At 42.3% G+C, this 16066-nt stretch overlaps 2 protein-coding genes across 2 annotated transcripts; one reads left to right on the plus strand and one right to left on the minus strand.

Annotated features, from left to right (window-relative positions):
- The first annotated feature begins 1352 nt into the window (after positions 1-1352).
- LOC136834653 (uncharacterized) lies at positions 1353-1886 on the plus strand. The gene has a single exon (XM_067097237.1). The coding sequence runs from the start codon at positions 1353-1355 to the stop codon at positions 1884-1886; it is 534 nt and encodes a 177-aa protein (XP_066953338.1).
- A 13094-nt stretch (positions 1887-14980) lies between these two features.
- LOC136834654 (uncharacterized) lies at positions 14981-15616 on the minus strand. Its single transcript, XM_067097238.1, has one exon. It carries the CDS (start codon positions 15614-15616, stop codon positions 14981-14983), a length of 636 nt encoding a protein of 211 aa, XP_066953339.1.
- Between the last annotated feature and the right edge of the window lie 450 nt (positions 15617-16066).

Below are 16066 nucleotides of genomic sequence, written 5' to 3' on the forward strand. Positions count from 1 at the left end.
AGGTCACCTGTAAATCTTCGTACCAGCGGTCTTTGTGCACTACGCAGACGTCCACATCCCACTTTATAAACAGCTATTTTTTATCAATAAATCAGCAGTACTTGTCTCCCTGCTCATTATTTCGCACCTGTCTCACAGTGGTGACCCCTGGAGTGGTTTTCGGAAACTATTAACGATCCCAAACGGTGACTAAGTCTTGGCCCAATGAACCTAATCCACACTCCTAACAGACTAACTACGGCGCTCTAACAAAGCGCTCTGGCGTTAACCAACCCTTGTTGGCAGGTCGCCAACGTCATTAGTGGACCCACACGACACGCTCCCCCAGTGTGTTTAATTGGCGTGAGTGTTCCCACGCATTCCAAGTGAGAGCGCGAAGAGAGCATGGATGGAGACATTCCTAACCACGTACAAATTACCGCGAACCTCTCGGAGGTAGACACCTCCCTCTTGCAACCCCCTCCCGCACGCACCTCCACACTGGTACCGCCGCCCCACGCAATGTCTCCCGACCAACCAAAGACAGCCCTTAACATAAGGCGCTGCCATTCACCAGGGAGAATGCAGCGTCTTGGTTCTACACGGTCGAGGGGCAATTCAGAATAGCAGGCCTGAATGACGAGGTGTTGAAGGTGGACATCGCCATGAAAGCCCTCCCGGAGGAGATTTATAAGAAGATCGCCCCATGGTTGATGATGACAACGGTCCCCGCCACCCTCCAAGAACTGAAATCCACTCTCGTCGAGACCTGCTCCCTGCTGGTCTCTGAGAGAGCTGCCTCCGCCCTCAACCTCACCCTCAGCCCCCGGCAGGAGGGAAACCTCTTAGAAGTGTGGCACGCCCTCCAGGACCACCTCCTCCTCCCTGAGACTGATAGCAGCGGCAGGGGCAAGGAAATCAGTCTGCTGAGGGACGAGGGAGATCTTCCTGCATCAGCTACTGCCGGAGGTCCGTGGGCAAATCACGGACACATACACCCCCTGCCAAACATGCAGGACCTGATGGCCTGTTTCCACGGGGCCAAGATATTCTCCAAAATGGACCTACTAAAATCTTATTTTCAGGTCCTGGTAGCTCTGGAGGACATCCCCAAGACAGCCATTGTCACGCCCTTCGGGTCCTACGTCTTTGCCTTCTCCACCTTCGGCCTGAGGAACGCGGGCGCAACCTTCCAGAGGTTTATGGACAGCATCCTAGGGGACCTGGACTTCTGTGTCTGCTACGTTGATGATATCCTAATCTTTTCCAGGTCCTGGGAAGAACACCTGTGACACATCCGGAAGGTCCTGCAGCACCTACAGGAGAATGGCCTTGTCGACAGGTTTGACAAATGCACCTTTGGCGTCGAGAAGATGGAGTTCCTGGGCCATGAGATATCCCTGGAAGGCGTCTGCCCAATGTCGTCGAAGGTCGAAGTCGTCAAGAAGTTTCCCCACCCCTACCTCCATCAGGGCCGTACAAGAATTCCTTGGAATGGTCCACTACTACAGGAGATTCATCCCGGGGATCGCTCACACCATGGGCCCCCTGACGAAGGCCCTGAAGAGATGACCAAAGACCTTAGTGTGGGGACCCGACCAGCAGAAGACTTTCCTCCTGATGAAGGCCTCCCTCGCCAAAGCAACATCTTTGGCCCACCGAGATCCCAGCGCTCCCCTCCAACTGACGATGGATGCCAGCAACGTCGCCTGGGGACAGTTCTGGAACAGATCATCAGAGGGACCCCTCAGCCCATTGCCTTCTTCAGTAGGAGGCTAAACCCCACCGAGTCCTGCTACAGCAACTTCAACCGAGAACTCCTCACAGCTTACCAGGTGGTACGGCACTTCACAGTATGGACCGCTGGTCCACACCTTCACGAAGCTGGGGGACGCATGGTTCTCTAGGCAGCAGCGGCACCTTGCAGCCATCACTGAGTTCACCTGCACCATCAGGTACCTCCCCGGCAGGAAGAACTCGGTAGCCGACGCCCTCTCGAGGATCAAAATCGATTACGAGGACCTTGCCCACGAACAAGCTGCTGACCCTGAGACCTCAGCCTACCGCACAGCCGTCACGTCGTTGAAGTGGAAGGACGTGCCCTTTGGCTCAGAAGGATCAACATTACTGAGTGATATCAGTACTGGATGCCCCCGCCCCCTGGTACCCGCCTCCAGATGTCGGTTGGTTTTCGACATTGTCCACGGCCTATCCCACCCCACCGGAAGGACAACAGCCAGACTGCTGATGAAGTTCATCTGGCACAGCATATGAAAAGACGCGACAGCCTGGGCAAGACAATGTATACAGTGTCAGACAAGTAAAGTAGGGTTGCACACCGAATCGGGGTGGGCGAATTCCCCCAGCCAAAGAGACGTTTTGGACACATCCACGTCAACGTAGTAGGACCACTTCCCCCGTCAGGAGGAGCCAGATATCTACTGACAGTCGTCAACCGCTCCACCAGATGGCCCGAAGCTACGCTCATGGAAGACGCCACCTCTAGTGCATGCGCGGAAGCCCTCCTCTCCAGCTGGATCAGCCGGTTCGGTGTCCCGGATGACATAACAACAGACAGGGGACCCGCTTTCCTGTCCGCACTGTGGACCGCCCTGGCACGTCTAATGGGGACCACTCACCACAGTACCACCGCCTACAACCCTGCAGCCAACTGAATGGTGGAAAGACGTCTCTGAAGGCATCCCTCATGGCTCATTGTTCTACTGAAAACTGGAGGTACCAGCTACCCTGGGTCCTCCTCGGGTTGAGAACCGCCCCCAGAGCCAATGGCGACCCCTCCTCAGCAGAAAAAGTCTACGGGGAGACTCTGGTAGTCCCAGGGGAACTCGTTGCAGAGAACAGGGACGGCATAGGAATACAGAGGCTCTGAGAGAGGGTTGGCAAGTTCGACCCCTGCCAGAGGACACTCACTGACAGGGAGTCCCCCTTTATGCCCCCCAAGATGTCCTCCTCCACCCACGTCTTCATCAGGGACGACGCCGTATGCCCACCCTTGACTAGACCCAACAGGGGACCTTTCCTAGTCCTAGAAAGGAACAAGAAGGCATTCCGAATATCCATCCATGGGCGGGAAGACTGGGTGTCAATAGATCGCCTCAAACCCGCATTCTTGGAGGAGGTCATTGGAGGCGGACCTCAAGATCTCCTGCAGGATACTGCAGCCCCTCAAACAACCCCGGTCTCAGGAAGGAGGGGAGGGCGTCCCTGGAAAACCCAGAAACCTAATGAAAATACACCACAACAAACCACTACAGAGTACATCGGGGAAGGCGACTACCCTCTCCAGTTGACATCAAGAAAGAGAGGCCCCTTCGTCGCCCCAGAAGATACCTGGTTTAATCAGACGTTACCTCCGTCTTGTCGGGGGAGTATTGTAAAGTCCTTGCTCAACGCGTTCTCTGTGGAGAACATCCCATTTTCTGCTGTGCCTTTCTGCGACCTAAGGTTGAGTGGAATATATATTTATCATCACAATTATAAACTATATATATATATATATATATATATATATATATATATATATATATATATATATATATATATATATATATATATATATATATATATATATATATATTGTCTTTCCAAGCAATCATTTATTATGTACAAGTAACAAAATATTTATTTCATATGTCAGACATTGTTTATCACTATGTTCTCTGTATGAACCTGTCCTGTTTTTTAAGGAACTAGTTTGACCTCAGGTCACCTGTAGTTTTTGTACCAGCGGTCTCTGCGTACTACGCAGACGTCCGCATCCCACTTTTTAAGCAGCTATTTTTTATCAATAAATCAGCAGTACTTGTCTCCCTGCTCATTATTTTGCACCTCTCTCACAAACTGCTGAACCATCAAAATCCTAGTCTGAGATGCCAATACCAGCATTACTAAGATATGTCTCTTTGGAAGCATAACCCTAACTATATATTTATCTATCTATGTCTAACACTGCTGCCAAACACAGTTAAATGACCCTATCCCCAGGTCAGATAGGGTCATCTTTTATTGCTGTATTTGTTTTAAGAACAGAATCAATCATCTTACTTTCCTAAGACGTCTCTGGTAGCGGTGGCTCCCTGGGTCAGCAAATTCCTTCTCCTTGTCGACTCCTCTCACTAAACGTATCTTTACACAAAGGCCTACTGGAATTAAACACTGAGAAACAAAACTAGACTTTATTTGCAAATTTAACGAAAGTGATTCAGCAAAAGCTACAATCATGAAATGGAGTGAATTCCACCCACTATAAATAGAAATCATTACTAGAGGAAAATCTGATTCACAAATATTCAGATTAATAATTCAAGACCAACTAATACTAGTGACTTACACCCTGGTCACCAAACAAAGTATAAGGTCATAATTATTGTAGACCACAATGAATGTCATATAGTATGTGAAGAATAAACACCACTTCCCAAAATATTTGTCCTCACAAGACGAACCCAGAATTCCTGTTGAAAGAAACATATCAATATATTAAAACCTGAAATGGGTGTTACAAGACATTTATATTCAAAACAGAAAATTGCACAATGGAAACATATATATGTATGTATGTATGTGTATATATATATATACACACACATCAAACGGAGGCAGACAGGAATACTCTTGATTAGCCATTTCATTACATGTTTATTCCCAACGTTTCATAATCCATGATTACATCATCAGGGTTCTAGAATTAAAAAACAAAAAACATTGACAATAAAAATTACAGAAAAATTATGTAAAGGCAAAGTCAGAACATAAAAAATGACAATCGACTTAAAAGGAAACTTTTACACAAAGGACACCGAGGAACAGGTAAAATGCAGAGAAATTAATTAAAACAAATAGAATATATAAAAGACAAGTAAAAAAAAAATTATATTTAAAATATTTATGTTTTAAAACACTAAAATTTAAAATCACATTAAGAAAATAAATGAATAAAAGTGACTAAGGGTATGGAGCCAACCTGTCAGCACGACACAAACACAGAAAATGAGGTCTTCAAAGGAGAAACAAAACAACAAAAACACTATCATTATGATAGTCTGTTTGATGTCTGTATTCAGGCATTCCGTCCCTTGCTCATTGGCATATATATATATATATATATATATATATATATATATATATATATATATATATATATATATATATATATATATATATATATATATATATATATATATATATATATATATATATATATATATATATATATATATATATATATATATATATATATATATATATATATATTGATGCTGTACACATATATGAAATATAACCTTGGCTGATCTGTCCAGTTTATAAACTTATTCTAACCTTTGTGTTTATAAGTAATATACCTGTATTATTTATTTGTTTAATATGTCCAATTAATGATTCATTTTCCTCTTGTCATAGTTCGGCAGGCCCTTCCCTGGGGCTGCCTAACTCGGGGAAGCCCTGGGAACCATCCCCAAGGGGAAGAGGCCCTCTTTGAGACACTCACCCGGGTGAGAGGTCATGTTCCAGAATTATTCCAACAGAATTACCAGGAGGAAGACGTCTGCAAAAATAGATCTACATATCAGACTATTTGCCCGCTTTGACAGAGATCTTCTATTAGAAGAGTCTTCAGCAAGGGACATAGCATACTTGGAGGAACTGCGTTCCTTCTTTCTGCACAGCTGGTGTTCTAGATTATTCCAACAGAATTACCAGAAGGAAGAAATCTGCAAGAATAGATCTAGATATCCGACTGTTTGCCCGCTTTGACACAGATTTTCTATCAGAAGAGTCTTCATCAAGGGACATAGCATTCTTGAAGGCACTGAGTTCTTTCTTTCTGCACAGCTGGTGTTCTAGATTATTCCAACAGAATTACTAGAAGGAAGACATCTGCAAGAAGAGATCTAGATATCCAGGTATTTGCCCGCTTTGACAGAGATCTTCTATTAGAAGAGTCTCCATCAAGGACATAGCATACTTGAAGGAACTAAGTTCCTTCTTTCTGCACAGCTGGTGTTCTAGATTATTCCAACAGAATTACCAGAAGGAAGACATCTGTAAGAATAGATCTAGATATCCGACTATTTGCCTGCTTTGCCAGAGATCTTCTATTAGAAGAGTCTCCATCAAGGGACATAACATACTTGAAGGAACCGAGTTTCTTCTTTCTGCACAGTCAGTGTTCTAGATTATTCCAACAGAATTACCAGAAGGAAGACATCTGCAAGAATAGATCTAGATATCTGACTGTTTGCCCGCTTCGACAGAGATGTTCTATCAGATGAGTCTTCTTCAAGGGACAGAGCATTCTTGAAGGGACTGATTTCCTGCTTTCTGCACAGCCAGTGTTCTAGATTGTTCCAACAGAATTACCAGAAGGAAGACATCTACAAGTATACATCCAGATATCGAACTATCTGCCCGCTTTGACAGAGATCTTCTATCAGAAGAGTCTTCATCAAGGGACATAGCATTCTTGAAGGAATTGAGTTCCTTCTTTCTGCACAGCTGGTGTTCTAGATTATTCCAACAGAATTACTAGAAGGAAGACATCTGCAAGAATAGATCTAGATATGCAACTATTTGCCTGCTTTGACAGAGATCTTCTATTAGAAGAGTCTCCATCAAGAGACATAGCATACTTGAAGGAACCGAGTTCCTTCTTTCCGCACAGCTGGTGTTCTAGATTATTCCAACAGAATTACCAGAAGGAAGAAATCTGCAAGAATAGATCTAGATATCCAGGTATTTGCCTGCTTTGACATAGATCTTCTATTATAAGAGTCTCCATCAAGGGACGTAGCATACTTGAAGGAACCGAGTTCCTTCTTTCTGCACAGCTGGTGTTGTAGATTATTTCAACAGATTTACCAGAAGGAAGAAATCTGCAAGAATAGATCTAGATATCCAGGTATTTGCCTGCTTTGACAAAGATCTTCTATTATAAGAGTCTCCATCAAGGGACGTAGCATACTTGAAGGAACTGAGTTCCTTCTTTCTGCACAGCTGGTGTTCTAGATTATTCCAACAGAATTACCAGAAGGAAGAAATCTGCAAGAATAGATCTAGATATCCAGGTATTTGCCTGCTTTGACAGAGATCTTTTATTATAAGAGTCTCCATCAAGGGACGTAGCATACTTGAAGGAACCGGGTTCCTTCTTTCTGCACAGCTGGTGTTCTAGATTATTTCAACAGAATTACCAGAAGGAAGACATCTGCAAGAATAGATCTAGGTATCCGACTATTTGCCCACTTTGACAGAGATCTTCCATTAGAAGAGTCTCCATCAAGGGACATAGCATACTTGAAGGAACTTAGTTCCTTCTTTCTACACAGCGGGTGTTCTAGATTATTCCAACATAATTACCAGAAGGAAGACATCTGCAAGAATGGATCTAGTTATCCAACTATTTGCCCGCTTTGACAGAGATCTTCCATGAGAAGAGTCTTCATCAAGGGACATAGGATACTTGAAGGAACTGAGTTCCTTCTTTCTGCACAGCCAGTATTCTAGATTATTCCAGCAGAATTATCTCCTGGTACCCCTTTGGTATCCCTCTGGTATCCCTCTGGAGGCCTTCTGGTGTCCTTCTGGAGGCCTTCTGGCATCCCTCTGAAGGCCTTCTGGAGTCCCTCTTGTGGGCTTCTGATGTCCCTCTCACCCTGAGAGTTCATCTGTCTACCCACCGGACAGCCACTGACTCTCTCCGGGAAAGTTCTTCCGTCTGCCGAGATGAGGGAATCTCGCCAGCCGTTGACTCTCGCTGAGAGAGTACGTCTGTCCGCCGAACAACCATTGGCTCTCACTGGATAAGAGGTCCTCCACCTGGCCAGGTGGTTGGGAAGATCCCTGGCCGTTGGCTGTCATCCTGAGAGCTGGTCCTCTTACCTCCAAACAGTTGTTGGCTCTCACCTTGAGAGCTAGTCTTCCTGCCTCCGAATAACTGTTGGCTCTCATCCTGAGAATGTGAATTAATAGCAGTAGAATTTGAATCTGAAAAATTAGTAAACATTGTAATATACAGACCCCCAAATACTAAAGAGTTTGACAAAATAATTGACAAATTGGATGATATATGTAGAAATCACAAAACTGGACTATACTCCTATCCGGAGACTTTAACTCTCCTTTCGTAGAATGGAAAGAACGAATAGGAGACTGTGGTTGTATTTATACATATAAAAAGGAGAGTGATAGTAGCGCAGAAGATAAGAGGCAATTTGAAAAGCTATTAGATATGCTACTAGAACATAACATTCAGCAAATAAATCACCTGCCAACAAGAAAGGATAATATTTTAGACCTAGTATTTGTGAATGAGGTTAACTATGTTAAAGAAATAGTAGTGTATAATACGAGTATTTCGGACCATAATGTCATATAATTAACAGTCCGTTCCAAAGCACATAAAAACAGAGATAAGCAAGAAAAGAAAAAATGGGAAGGATATGGAAAATATAATTTCTATAGTAAAAATATAAATTGGTCAAAAATAAATGAAGAATTAAACAAAGACTGGGAAAACATATTTGTAAGTGATGATATACAGGTAAATACGGATATATTATATAAAATATTAGAGGAAATAGTGGAAAAATATATACCGAAGAAGGAAAGTAAACATCAGTCACGCATACCAAGAGACAGAAGGATCTTGTTCCAGAAAATCAGAAAGTGGAAAAAAGGTCTTGCAAAAGAAAAGAATGCATGGAAAGTGATGGAGCTCAAAAGTAAGATAGAAAATGCAGAACAAAAGATTATACAATCAAAAGAAAAAGAAAATCAGGACCTAGAAGAAAGGACCTTACAAAATATCAAGCAAAACCCCAAAATTTTTTACTCATATGCAAAAAAGATGAATAAAATAAGAGTAGAAATAGGCCCTCTATGAGTTGAAGGGCAATTAACAAATGAAATTAAGGAAATATTTAACATATTAGCAGAAAGATATGAGTGAATTTACACCTAGAATTGATAATGAAGTTAATGATACAGAAATAAAAGATGAAAATAGTGAATATTTATCGGACATAGATATTACTGAAGCCGATATTGTGCAGGCTATTAATGAGATTAAAAATGGATCAGCAGCAGGACCAGATGGTGTACCTGCCATTTTGTTAAAGAAAGTGGTTCATTCAATCGCAAAGCCGCTCGCAATATTATTAAGACAAAGTATAGATACAGGCAAGATTTATGATGAGCATAAATTAGCGTATATTACCCCAACTTTCAAAGGTGCATCAAGACTAGAGGCAAGTAATTATAGGCCTGTGAGTCTGACATCTCATATTATGAAAGTTTATGAAAGGGTAATGAAAAAATATATAATGAAACATTTAAAGAAAAATAGTTTGTTTAATATAGGACAACATGGTTTTGTACCCGGAAGAAGTACACAAACCCAACTGTTAGACCATTATGAAAGCATATATAAACATATGATAAACAAAAAAGATACAGATGTGGTTTACCTAGACTTTGCAAAAGCTTTTGACAAGGTAGACCATAATATATTAGCGAAAAAAATTAGAAACATAACATTGTGGATAAAGTAGGAAGATGGATAAGAGAATTTTTGCAAAACAGAAAACAGTGATTGCTAACGATGAGAAATCGGATGAAGTTACGGTAATATCCGGTGTGCCACAAGGTACGGTGTTAGCTGCATTGCTGTTTGTGATTATGACTGCAGACATAGACAGTAATGTTAAGGACTCGGTAGTGAGAAGTTTGGCCGATGACACAAGAATAAATAGAGAGATTACTTGTGATGAAGATAGGAACTCGCTACAAAGAGACCTAAACAAAATATATAAATGGGCAGAGGTAAATAGGATGGTATTTAACTCTGATAAATTTGAATCAATAAACTATGGCGATGAAGAAGGAAAGCTATATGCATATAAAGGACCTAATAATGAGACAATCACAAATAAGGAAGCAGTTAAAGACCTTGGTGTGATGTTGAATAGGAATATGTTATGCAATGATCAAATAGCAATACTATTGGCAAAATGCAAAGCAAAAATGGGAATGTTGTTCCGGCACTTCAAAACAAGAAAAGCCAAACACATGATTATGCTTTATAAAACATACGTACGTAGTCCACTTAAATATTGCAATATAATATGGTACCCACACTACCAAAAGGATATTGCCCAAATAGAGAGTGTACAAAGGTCCTTTACAGCTAGAATAGAAGAAGTTAAGGACCTTGACTACTGGGAAAGACTACAATCTTAAATTTATATAGTCTTGAAAGGAGAAGAGAACGCTACATGATAATCCAGGCATGGAAACAGATAGAAGAATTACCGAAAACATCATGGAGCTAAAAATATCAGAAAGAGCAAGCAGAGGTAGATTAATAGTGCCCAAAGCTATACCAGCAAAACTAAGGAAAGCACACAGGACATTAATCCACCACGCACCAGCATCGATAATGCAGCGTCTGTTCAATGCGCTACCAGCTCATCTGAGAAACATATCAGGAGTGAGCGTAGATGTGTTTAAGAATAAGCTCGACAAATATTTAAGATGCATCCCAGACCATCCAAGGCTGGAAGATGCAAAATATACTGGAAGATGCATTAGCAATTCTCTGGTAGACATCAGAGGTGCCTCACACTGAGGGACCTGGGGCAACCCGAACGAACTGTAAGGTCTATAAGGTAAGGTCTCCTGCCTCCAAATAACTGTTGGCTCTCATCCTGAGAGCTGGTCCTCCTGCCTCCAAGTAACTGTTGGCTGTCATCCTGAGAGTTGGTCCTCCTGCCTCCAAATGACTGTTGGCTCTCACCCTGAGAGCTGGTCCTCCTGCCTCCAAATAAATGTTGGCTATCACCCAGAGAGCTGGTCCTCCTACCTCTGAAAAACTGTTGGCTCTCACTCTGAGAGCTGGTCCTCCTGTCTTCGAACAGCCGTTGACTCTAGCTTTTGCGAGTTCCTCCGCTTGATGAGGTGGTTGGGAAGGTCCCAGGTCAGTCCTCCCTCTGAGCTGCCATTGACTCTAGCCAGTTAGAGTTCCTCCGCCTGACGAGTTGGAGGAAACTCACCAGCTGTTGACTCCCACTGGGAGAGTTCGTCCTCCTGCTGGGGGTGGGGAAAGCACAGCTGTTGACTCTATCCAGTGAGAGTTCTTCCACCTGACAAGTTGGGGGAAACTCGCCAGCCATTGACACCCACTGGAAGAGTTCGTCTGCCTGCTGGGGGTGGGGAAAGCACAGCCATTGATCATGTATGAGAAGTTTGTCTTTCACCCTACCATTGTTATCCATTTGAGGGCCTGTTGTCCTAAGACTTGCTTCTAAACTTCATTGATTTCCTCAGCATCATTTCTTCTATCTTGTCATCCCTATTCTTGACCTTCACAGATACTCATAAGGAGGTCAAGTATCTGCCCATCTCATCTGCTGTGGCCTTTAATATTTTCAGAAAGTTCTCCATCTTCTTTCCGTGATGGAGAGCAGCCTCAAGTTTGTTGGCCATTTGTTGTATCTTCTCATCCCTATTCTTGACCTCCACAGCAAAGCAATCTCTGAGCTTTTTTCATATTCTTGTAAGGTGCTCAAGTATCTGTCCATCTCATTTGCTCTAGCCTTTTCTTTTTCAACTAAGCTCTCCATCTCCTTTCCATGATGGAGAGCAGCCTCAAGTTGGTTGGCCATTTCTTCAATTTTTTCATCCCTTTTCTTGACCTCCACAGCAAAGGTATCTCGTAACCTTTGTTTCATATTCTCTTAAGGTCAAGTATCTGTCTATCTCATCTGCTCTGGCCTTTTCTATTTCATACAAGTTCTCCATCTCCTTTCCATGATGGAAATCAACCTCAGTTTGATGTTCCAGTTCTTGTTTTTCACGTTTCCAGTTTAGTTGTTCGCTTAAGAGATCTTCTTTTTGACGATGTCTGATCAGAAGCTCCTCTTCCAAGATTCTAGAGGAGCTTCCCAGCTGCTTTTCTCTTTCATTTGCTTCTGCCAACAAATTCTCCATCTTCTCCCCTAATTCTTATTTTCTAAACTTGACATGAATGTTATTATATAAAATAACCCGTTTTCGTCTTTCAAGGAAAATGGAGTTTACTACCAAAATAGGCCTTTATAGGCTAATGTCCCATACGCCCAACCTCTTCATAACTCTAAATTCAAAGTTTCTTAATTCTTCACTACTGAGCTTAGTCACTGGAGCTTGTATTTTCTAGACCAACCAATAGTGCACTCATATTAACAACAATGGCTGAACATTGTTATGTCGTCAATGAATACATTCATTTTGGTGCCTCTGCCAAGGGAAAGAGAATAAGAATTACTGGAAGACAGAATAGAGAGTTGACGCCAGAGTCCAAAAGATTTTTTTTATCTACCTAATCGTTTTCTTACTAAGCAACGAGTATATACTGTAGATATGACACACACATATTTTTTATAAATATTCTGCTGTTTGCCCTCTCTGCATCATTTAGTAAAAATATCAGTCTAACAAAGACAGGAAGGCGTCTTTGTCTATGCTAAGGGAGGCTGAGTATTTCAAAAAAATAACGTCTTTAGCAGGAATAGTTTGCATTAGGGACCTAAACCCATAGGTAGGGTTTTCACCGAGTAACCTCTAGTGAAGGTGGTCTTAAGATTCCTTTTTCCCTACAGTATTCTATGTTCGGTGATGGTTTGTCAGATTTTCAGACTGCCCGAAGTATAGGCATACTGACGCTACAGCCGCCCTGTTTGACCAGAGACGGGTCAGAGAGAGCCCTGATACCGCGCGAGACACACGTGTGGTGTGTAACTAATTATTTGTGCTTGCCCTCCTACAGTTTCATTGATATTAGTGAGACGAGCGGCCATTTTCAAGACTTCTGATCATCAGTTGCATGCGCAAGCAACCCACATCAACAGTAAGTTTGAAATTTGCCAAATTTTCGTCAACTCGTTAGTATCTCTTTCTGTATTTCCAGTTTCCTTTGTTGTCCCACTTTGCCACCATGTACGATAACATGGTATAACCAATTTACTTTTATGAAGTCTAGTGTAAGAATAATTAATATTGCTTAGCGACACTCAACTATTCCCGTGCAGTAAGTAGGAATTAGGGAAGGTTAAGTAAGTAAATTTTAGGCAGCCTTGTGTCTCGATCCCATTGTTTGGAAGAGAAATAGCCTTTACCAGGACTAAATTGCGTATGATATATAGTAGTACAGGCAGCCGTTGTGTTATAACTTTACTTGAAGCAAGGGGAAACTTGACTGTGTCCGATGTGGGCAAAGGTTCATGTAATTTCCTCGCTATCACAGCACATTCTTTCTTTGTCGGGACCAATTGGGAATTAAGGGGTTTGATGTAATCCATTTGTTGCAGAGTAATCTGTTATCCCATATATTGTTTTTCCAACTGGCGACCTTATTTAATTAAGTAATTGTCTGTCTTTGAGGTTAACTGTAACTTTAATTGACAGGTCACATGTGTCCTTGGTGATGCAGGGCCCCATAAATTGCATTAATTAATTAATAAACTCATCAGCCAAGCCCCACACGTAACACTATATATATTTACTTTTAGGACATAGTTTTTCTCTTATACAATTTTTGTAAAAGCAATTGCTTTGGTGGCATCAATAAGTTTCTTGCAGGTATCTTCATACCAACGGAGTTTTTTCCGATTTTCGTTTGTCAATTTCTGATGAAAATTACGCAGACTTCCTTCTTCCACTTATTTATTTTTGTCGCGACAGCTGTTTCGCCTTAATGGCATTACAATGTGGCCTTTCAACCTTTTATATCATCGTGTGGGGAGAATGACCTTGGGGTCTGGGTACTGGTTGGTCAAGGGATTAACAGTTTAACCATTTCAGGCCACTGTTGTATACAAAGAACATGTATGACAACAAAAGTGAAAGTTTAAACGTGATTAAATAATTATTCTAAATATAATATCATCTGCCAGTGTTTCCTTAAATATGTTTAAAATTTAGCATAACCTTACATGTTAGTTTGCAAATACATATAAAATAAGGTACAAGAATAAATAACATTTTATAGCATTATGTAAAGGTACAACTGAACCAATGTGCATAATATTAAGTTTGAGTGTATATGTGTGTCAAATGGTCTACGCTGATTAACAGCTGGAGGTTCCTGTTGGGCGGGCCCTCAGCGACTTGAGCAAGCATGTTACTTGGCCTTCGCTGGGCGCTCTCGTGTCCTCCAAGGGGCACGATGTACCTGGTGGTTTGGGGCGTGCTGTCTGGTCCCTGTTGGCTCGTGCATTTCTCCTCCTGCTGGAGGGGAGTATATGGTCCGACTCCTGTTGAATATTCAGGGTCTGTTTCTGGATAGCGATGCTTACCGCTTCGGCTATTAAGAGGCGACCATAGTTACCCTCTTTGTGCACTACCTTGGTGCCTTCTATCAGCTCTTGTAGAGATGGCTTCCTGTCGTGAACATCTATATAATGTTGATGAATGGCCCTTTGATTTCTGTGAGCCAGTAGACGCCTCTGAAGGGTCGTTGTAGCGTGCCCGATGTAGTTTTGACTGTGATTTACACATCTCTGGACAAGTTAATTTGTAGGCTATGTTTGTGCACATCTCCTTCGGTCCCCCGGAGCAGTGCTGTTCTTCATTATTAGGGCTGCTACAAGGTTTGGCTTACTGTAAATTCTGAGGCTTATTTTGTGGTAAGGGGCTTTTGGGGTTACGCCTCTGTTTACTATCCCACGTAGTGTGCAGCGATCCCCCGTGTATGCAGACCCATAATGTAGACGATGGTAAATAATCAGACTCTCCTCCTTTTTCGTCGTCGTGCTGGATTGGTAAAATTCGTCCATTTTCTTTTTCATTGCAGTTACAATCATTTGATCTGCATAGCCGTTGTTTGTCAGCAAATGACGAATTCGGTCAAATTCGTTATGTATGTCTCTCCACGATGTGCTGTTTGTGAAGGCTCTATTGACATATGCATTCACAACAGACTTTTTATATCGTCCGGGCGTTCTCCTCATGCGTTCAAGCAACGGCCAGCGTTCGTTGCTTTTGCATACACGGTCGTTTTAAACTGTCCTTCTTGTCGTTTTACCAGGACGTCAAGAAACGGTAAAGTCTTCTGCTGGCTGTGCTCTGCCGTGAAGTTGAGCACCGAGTTTCTTTTCAGAGCATCTGCTAGTTTTCTGGCATCATCGGTTTCTGTTATTGTGACGAAAATGTCGTCAGTGTACTGCACATAAATCTCAGGTTTTTGATGTTCTCGGAAGGTCCTTTCTTCGCCGGTGGCCATGTACTTATTTGCAAAAAGGACCCTTAGTGGGGCTCCCATGGCGATTCCGTCTACTTGCCGAAATAATTCCCCCCGATGATAGAGGAAAGGGGCCTCCGTAGTACTGGCCTTCAACATATCTCGGAGGACATCTTCGGAAATGGGCAGCGGGTTCTTGTCGGACCTGTATACACAATCAAGGATGATGTTGATCGTTTCTTCGACGGGAACATTCATAAACAAGCTTTCAACGTCGAGTGAGGCGATGTCGTCTTCTGGTCCCTTTTCATGCAGGAGGTCAACGAACTCCACCGCTGATTTCAGTGAATATGCACCAGGTATGTAAGGTATGTACCGTATCAGTCTAAATATTTCTGTCATTTTCCCTTAAAGATAACCCTGTGTAGAGAAATGAGCGAACAATCTGATCACTATAAAGATTAAGCCGGATAACCTGAAGCCGCCTTTGCTTCTCAGTTTTGACAGCTCTTGCTCCCTGAGTACAATAAAGTACATCATCTCACATTTCAACTACTTTTACAGGATTAATATCATTTATAGGCTCTCTCTCTCTCTCTCTCTCTCTCTCTCTCTCTCTCTCTCTCTCTCTCTCTCTCTCTCTCAATTCGGGCTGCTAAGAAGCAAGAGCCCGTACTGGCACAAGACTAGCTTAATTATTTTTATAATGGAGGAACTATGACGAGCAGAAATTCCCAAATCTGATTGTGAAAAGAATATGGGAAAAATAAGAAAAGATAGAAAATAAAGAAAGATTATATAATGATGGAAGCAGAAAGAAAAATCTATATATAAATGAGGATTCCTCCTTAA

Source organism: Macrobrachium rosenbergii, chromosome 54 (genome assembly GCF_040412425.1).
Source record: "Macrobrachium rosenbergii isolate ZJJX-2024 chromosome 54, ASM4041242v1, whole genome shotgun sequence".
NCBI classification, from domain to species: Eukaryota; Metazoa; Arthropoda; class Malacostraca; order Decapoda; family Palaemonidae; genus Macrobrachium; species Macrobrachium rosenbergii.